Source organism: Dicentrarchus labrax, unplaced genomic scaffold (assembly GCF_905237075.1).
Source record: "Dicentrarchus labrax unplaced genomic scaffold, dlabrax2021, whole genome shotgun sequence".
NCBI classification, from domain to species: Eukaryota; Metazoa; Chordata; class Actinopteri; family Moronidae; genus Dicentrarchus; species Dicentrarchus labrax.
The window spans coordinates 14612232-14619191 of NW_026136707.1; the positions used below are offsets into that span (position 1 = coordinate 14612232).

Genomic DNA, 6960 nt, shown 5'->3' on the forward strand with positions numbered 1-6960 from the left:
CAAAGAGGCCATCAACATGGGTTTACTGTAAAGATGCTGAATAAACATAATACTCCGTTTACAACACTAATTACCTCCTGGATGACACAAAATGTGGTTCCCTTCCTTTCACAACTAAAGGGTTGCCCTATAACATTTACTGAAATGTTCAAGGGTCAAGGTTCCACTTTCCAAAGCATAAACACTAATAATCTGGTTTAACTGAAAAAGCCCTGTGCTGGCTGGTTCAATACGCACTTTCTTTGGGTATGTAACACATATTAGGCTACCCTAATGTGACGTGCGTTTGTGCAAACTTACTTTCTGAGCTATTTTTGTTTGTGTAAAGAGTAGTTCGAAAGGTGTGAAAATACACAGAAGCTTCAAGTTAATTTTAGTCATTATAGCCAGCATAATTTCACTTTACAGTATTTTTATTTTCCAATGACGAGGAACAAATATCAAATTCTTGATGCATAAATATATAATATTTGCCCTCAAACTGTGAAATGAAATAATATACTGTGGTCAGTGTCACTTTTTTTCCCAACTTCCCTTTTTTTAAGTTCACCACAGCTGAGCAACAGGAAACACACCCAAGAATTTCACATCAGTGTTACGTTCTAATACATTTGACAAAGCACCTCAAAGCTCTATAACCTCTTCTGGGTCCCTCTCATGGTGAGTATTTGCTTTATGCAGTAAATTGCAGAATACAGCCTGTGTAGGATGTAGGCTACAGCCGGATAGCTACTGCTGTAAAACTGAATTCACTCTAAGATTTCAGGATTATGTCAGTTAACCTAACCTTAAAGAATGTCTTTCTTGGATCAGATGAAGCTGCCGGGCCTCATTAATCTTTGTCTCATATTGATCCTGGCATCCCTCTCAAAAGGTGGGTGACATATTGAGTTGATGTGTGTTTTAAATTTTATCTTATACTTTTAAAGTATGAACTTTAATAAATATAAATTCTGGTTTGGTTTTGAACACAGGTCAAAAGTGGAGCATTGATGTCCCCAGGCAAATTAATGCAACAGAGGGCTCCAACGTGACCATACCATGTACTTTTACCCATCCGTACAAATCCAACAGACAAAATGTTCAAGTTTACTGGAAAACGCTTTCTGAGAGATTTCAATCTCAAACCACTGACCTGGACAAATATGCATTCATTTTTCACACAAATGAAACATTTGTGATTGAGAAGTATAGAGGAAAGACCATGCTCATTGGGGATAAAGACAAAGGAAACTGCTCCCTCAAGATCAAAGACATCAAATTTAATGACCCAAGCGTCTATGTGAGAATTGTCACAAATGATGAAAAATACAGTTTCAAGAAGATTCTTACCTCCATTAATGTGGATGGTAAGAATTTAAGTAAAACATTTTAATCATATATGCTTGAGTAAAGTGAAATTAAATTAATACCTTACATTTCTCCCACATTACCAGGGGGTGTGCCGGTCAATTCTTTACCTATAACAGGTAAAACCTTCACTTTTTATTATCGTTTTTACTTTTATATATTTGTTTCTTTATTCCTCAATTTGCATACAAGCTGTGTATTAGCTCTCAATAAAGAAAGTACCCCAGGTTAGAATGGAACTATAATGATTTTTTTTTTTTTTTTTTTAGATATCACATTTAACACCCTCGAAGTAACCACAAGTAAGTTGTACTTTTACACAGCTTATTTTTCAGGACAGTTTCAGAATAATATTAGTATTTCAAAATCTGTAATACAGTTTAGGTCGCTGCTCACAGAAGTTGTTAATTTCTTCACAGTTGAGATGACCAAGATGACCTCAACACCATCAACACAAATGTATACGACCATTTTTGTACCAGTTGCTGCACTTCTGATCATTATTTTTGTTGGTGGAATTATCTTTTGCATAAAACACAAAAGGTAACATCACTATCATGGGCTCAATTGTAAATTGAGTGCGGGGCACAGATTCTTGTGTTTTCCTTACGTAAACCATTTGCACACATTTTGAAGTGCCTTTCCATTCAGATATGTGATTTTTTAATTGTTACTTTACTTGAATGTTTGAGCTTCACTGTGCAGAATGATGTATATGCAGAGTACGATTTTGTGATATCACAACTAGTTTGAAAGTCCAGTACATCCAGTGATGTGGAAAAGAAATAATTTATGTAATTTGCATTTGATTCACAATTATTTCCAGTAACACACCTCATGGCAATAACCTATTTTCACAGGTCAAAATCTTTTACCAGGGAGGACTCTGGATATTATGCAAATTTTAGAAGAACATCATCAAACCAAGCCAAAAGGTTTGTTTCATGATACATGGTTAAATTTGAAAATCTATATTATATCACCTCTGTGAAAGTATGAGCAATACAAAAAGTGTAATAAAGTTACAATTTTAATAGTTTAATAGTTGTAAAAGTTTAAAACACACGAAGATTGAGAATGGACACTTTTGACTTTATAGAGGAAACACTATCAAATGTATCTGACTTGCTGACCTCTCTTTTGTCTTTTCAGAGAAGGATCGTACAAAAAAGAGGATAAGAAACTTCCTGAACCACAGGCCATTGATGAACCTGTCTACATCAACATGGAGGTAAAATACCCCGACTCAGTTGGGTTTTAATATCTTAAGAAGATGTTAATAAGACAAGTTAGTTGAGTCCCATAACTCTAATACAACAATATCTAGAGAAATAATTCAATTTATATAATAGACATATTAGAAATTCTAAATTTACCCTATGGTGTTTTCAGGAAAGGTTCATTCAATGTTGCTCACCAAAACACATTGCAAGGTGTAGCAAATGTGAGGAATGCACTTCCCTTCTAATAAAACACTTGCAAAGTAGATTTTTTTGCAATGAAAACTTTAAAAAAAAAGTTTGAACCCTGCATTTTTACATCCATGTTTAATAGCAATCTGTCTTCTTCTTCATTGCCTTTTCTTGCATTATCGCCACCTGTAGCTCAGTGGGATAATGTGACAACATTGGCAGGAATATTATATTATATAATATTATATATATTGCGTCATGTAGGGTGGCCAGATCCCAACAAACCAAATGTGGGACAACAACTTTGTGTGGGACAATGTGGGACATGTAATCTGCGCTGAGAGGTTGTCTAAACTTTTTATGTTTCTTGTAATATCTCTATCCTTTGTCCTCTGCTTGATTCAGTAGTACATTTCTCCAGTCTTTGCTGTAACTGCTGTTCTTTGTGGTAGTTTCCATTATATTCCACCCAAATCTGCATAGCTTATGACTTTGTGGTGACTCACAATTTTTCCCGTTGGTCGTACCTAACAAAGATAGTGACAGGTTAACCTGCGCTCGACCCACGTGTGCACAGTTTGACAAACATGGGACTGTGTCTGATGTCAATGACAGACACTTTCTGCACAATCATTAACTACCCTTTTGAAAAGCATCTCTTCTGCAGTGGTTTGGCTTTTGAAAACTAGAACAAAAAAGTAAAAGCAAAAAGTGGAACATCGGGTCACCCTACATGCACCTGAGACAGACAAAACAGGGACCCACTTATTTAAAAACTGCTCAATAGCACTACTAGAGGTCTGAAACTCCACAGGATACCTTTAATGTAATCCAACTTCTGTCTTTGCAGGCCCCTCCAGATCAGATGGATCAAAGTATGGATCACACAGAAGGTGTATATGCAAATGTGGATTATTTAAAATAATAGAAAAGCTACAAGGCCAATCTATTTGGACTTAAGCTTCATCTTAAATTGTATTTCTGTATTCTGCATTGTTTTGTGCACATGTTCATGTCTACCAAATGTGTAAACGTGTCATGGTGGGTGAAAAATTCAGTGTGCAAAGTCAGTATTGCTGTGTCGTTTTAAGTTGTTTGGCGGCTTCTTCAGCCTGGGTGTCTTTCTGCTATGAAGGAAGGATGGGGGCCTTGAACACGTCTGTGTCCAGGGGCCCATTTTCTCATAATCTGTGTATGGTTGTAAGCTATTTAGAGTTAAAAATAGATTGTATTTGTTGATGTTATTTAAAGTTGTTTATAAGGTCTTCGTTTATTACACCAAGGAAGCACTTTAAGTATTAATAATGTACAGTTTATTATTGACAAGGATTGAAGTCTCCTTCACATTTTCCCTAATTTTACAAATGGGCCCCAGTGTGGGTAAAGAATGTGTGTTTTCCTCCCCATTTGGGGAGTCATGCTAGGAACGGATGTTTTTAAAGCCAATATGGAGAGGAAGAATGATTACAACAACCAATAACTCTTCCAATGTACAAAGGGCCATGTAAGATTTGAAAAATTATAAACCTACCCTTTAAAGCTACTGTAGAAATTACATTCATATTGGACGATTTCACCCCTCAAAATTTACATGATAGGGATGATAGTAAACCTGTTACGTATATCACATCTTTAAGACTATTGCCATACCTAGGATGATTGCTTTTTATGGTTGTTTTTATTGTTTACATGTTGCAGTACAATAAGCAATGAGGCTCAAATCTGCTAGTGTTAATATTACCACTAAGTGACATAGGAAATGTTGGACAATGACTTAAGAATTTCGCACATCAGTTTCTGATGTTCTTAGCATCTCATGACTGGAGTTCTGTTTTCTGGTAAATGCATTCATGCTATCTTCTAAAAAGATGGGAGGTAGGGGTCTGTATATCTACACTGGACACATTTTGGGTTTAGTGAAATAAATAGTTAAAAAAAAGTGTTTTTTCCAGTCTTTCTCAATATGTATGCCAATTCACTTCCTGTGTAATTTGTGCTAGAGCTGAAACTTCTGTTTTCTCTTCTTATGCAGTGACAATTTAGGGACTGTACCAAAATAAAGGGTTAAAAATGAATGTCATTGTTTGCCTTCAGTGATCTATACTCCTCTTCCACTGCACTACATCTGTGTGTATAAAAATGACCTAAACATATATTACCCAACTGTCTAAATGCCTGTGCTAAATAAAGTGGAAGTTAGTAAAGATGTTGATGCTGCCACTGTGTTCTGCTTTTACTTTGGTGAGCAACAGGCCCTTTGCATTCATGCCCTACTTCCAGACTCATACTGAATTACGACTCTTCAGACAACAAAAAGAAAATACAAGAATTGAAAAGTGTAAGTTATTGTGTTATTATGACTGAATGTGGTGGGCTTTGTTAAATGTTCTACTGCAAACTTTAATTTTGCACGCTTAATCTAACTGGTGGTAAATGGCCAACTGTGAAAGAAAAACACTCACCACAAGCAACACTTCTTCAAATTTCACTCACATTTGAATTGTTTTCCTTTCCTTACTGTAGCTTTTGTGCATTACTGGAACTCAATGTTCTGTGTACTTTCTTTCTTTATTCATTTGTTCATGAAAAAAAGTAACAGAAGTAACGTGTTAAACAGAGGACAGTCAACAAGAAAGTAATCATATATTGCAACAACATGTCTTTCCTGAGCTTCTGTTGTAGCTGAATAAAAATCCACTCACACTATGACCTCAGCATTTTGGTAACACTTGAGACTTTAAAGGACAAAGCTAGACTATAAATATGACACCCAAAGACATGGCACAAATCTCACAAGCTCTGTAAGTGAAGGCATATTCAGAGGTGAGTGAATTATTTGTATGTGTGCACAAATACAACAAAAAACATCTATTCCTCATCAGTGATGGAGCTGAAGTGGTGGCTTTCCTTTCTGCTGTTACATGGTGAGTCTCAAATTAAAAATTGCTGTTCAAACAAAAACTTCATCTTCATCTTACACTCAAGGATAAATCAGAGTTGTTTTTATTGTTTTAAGGGATCCAGGATGTTCAGTCCTCTAATGGCCAATGGACAGTATCCGTACCTACAAGGATTCCTGCCCTGCAGGGCTCCTGTGTGGTTATTCCCTGCACCTACACTTACCCCAAACCCAACTCAAAGAAGATCCTCAACAGGTGGAGAGGATTCTGGATGAAAGGGAAGAAGATTGTCTCAACCAATCTCCCCAAAAGGAAACTGGCTCTGGAGTACAAAAAACGAACCCAGATTTTGGGAAATCTGCAATCCCGCAATTGCACCATGCTGCTGGATGGCTTGAGGCAGACTGATGTCGGCCCTTTCTACTTCAGGATCGAAATGCCGCAATACAAAAGCTTCTCCTACATAAACAAAGCAGTGTCCATTGATGTTATTCGTGAGTATTGAATAGAATATATTATTAATTTTTAAGGCAGTAAAGTGATATTTTATTCATTGTATTGTGAATCACCTTGGTATCATATTTCAACTCTGCAGGCAATCCACCGCCTCCATCTCTGTCTGTGAAGATGAATAATAAAGTAACTGCCACCTGCTCTGTGTCTCACACGTGCCCATCTATTCCCCCTCAATTCTCCTGGAGTCGCGCTGGAACCGTCACGCGCCGATCAAAGAAGCTGAATAATTGGACGTGGGAAACGATGTCAACCCTGATCTTTAACCCTCTACCTGCTGACTTCAACAAGCCTTTAAACTGCACAGTGCAGTATAGAGGAAAGAAGGAGGTGACAAGTTCCAAGATTCTGATGTGAGCCCAACACTGAAAAGTCTAATGTCTGCTACATTTGTATATGTATAAGTATATGTATACAGTGTGAATTAAGAAACACAATCAGTAGATATTACTCTTTAATCAGTCTTACTTTCATGATCAGTTACCACCTCATATCTGGTGAGTTCCTTAAGATTGAAGCAGCTTTACATAACAAATGCTTCACTACTATGATTTGAATATGAATATGATTTCAGTATGATTATGTGTAAACTAATACAGTTTTGGTCATTTGTAATCAATTTGGTCATCTTACCCCACTAAGTGTATTTGTTTTTTAAATGTTTTTTTAATCTACAGGCTGCCATGTTTAACAGTAGCATAGAACACTGGCTCTAGATAGGGCCGCTTGTATTTTTTGCGTTTCACGGTCATTGTTGTTTCTTCTTCGCACTTGGAAGGGAAAGG

At 36.6% G+C, this 6960-nt stretch overlaps 1 protein-coding gene across 4 annotated transcripts; it reads left to right on the top strand.

Moving 5' to 3' along the window:
- The first annotated feature begins 554 nt into the window (after window positions 1–554).
- LOC127366566 (uncharacterized) lies at window positions 555–4968 on the top strand. 4 transcript variants are annotated; one of them, XM_051405625.1, is made up of 10 exons: window positions 555–660; window positions 814–874; window positions 975–1349; window positions 1437–1469; window positions 1620–1652; window positions 1770–1893; window positions 2211–2285; window positions 2503–2581; window positions 3027–3106; window positions 3613–4968. In XM_051405625.1, the coding sequence occupies exons 1-10, from the start codon at window positions 658–660 to the stop codon at window positions 3680–3682; spliced, it is 933 nt and encodes a 310-aa protein (XP_051261585.1). In that variant the 5' UTR covers window positions 555–657; the 3' UTR covers window positions 3683–4968. The 4 variants fall into 4 exon arrangements, with proteins under 4 accessions (XP_051261585.1, XP_051261584.1, XP_051261587.1 ...); XM_051405624.1 differs by lacking the exon at window positions 555–660 and having other exon boundaries at window positions 671–874; XM_051405627.1 differs by lacking the exon at window positions 555–660 and having other exon boundaries at window positions 671–874; window positions 1770–1809.
- The last annotated feature ends 1992 nt before the right edge of the window (window positions 4969–6960 follow it).

What these genes read in the sequence shown, in the direction of transcription:
- LOC127366566 (XM_051405624.1), top strand. Translation starts at nt 796, where the DNA reads ATGTCTTTCTTGGATCAGATGAAGCTGCCGGGCCTCATTAATCTTTGT. An exon ending in CTGTCTACATCAACATGGAG is followed by an intron (nt 2,582 to 3,026) that starts GTAAAATACCCC and finishes TGCGTCATGTAG; the next exon opens with GGTGGCCAGATCCCAACAAA. An exon ending in CATGTAATCTGCGCTGAGAG is followed by an intron (nt 3,107 to 3,612) that starts GTTGTCTAAACT and finishes CTGTCTTTGCAG; the next exon opens with GCCCCTCCAGATCAGATGGA.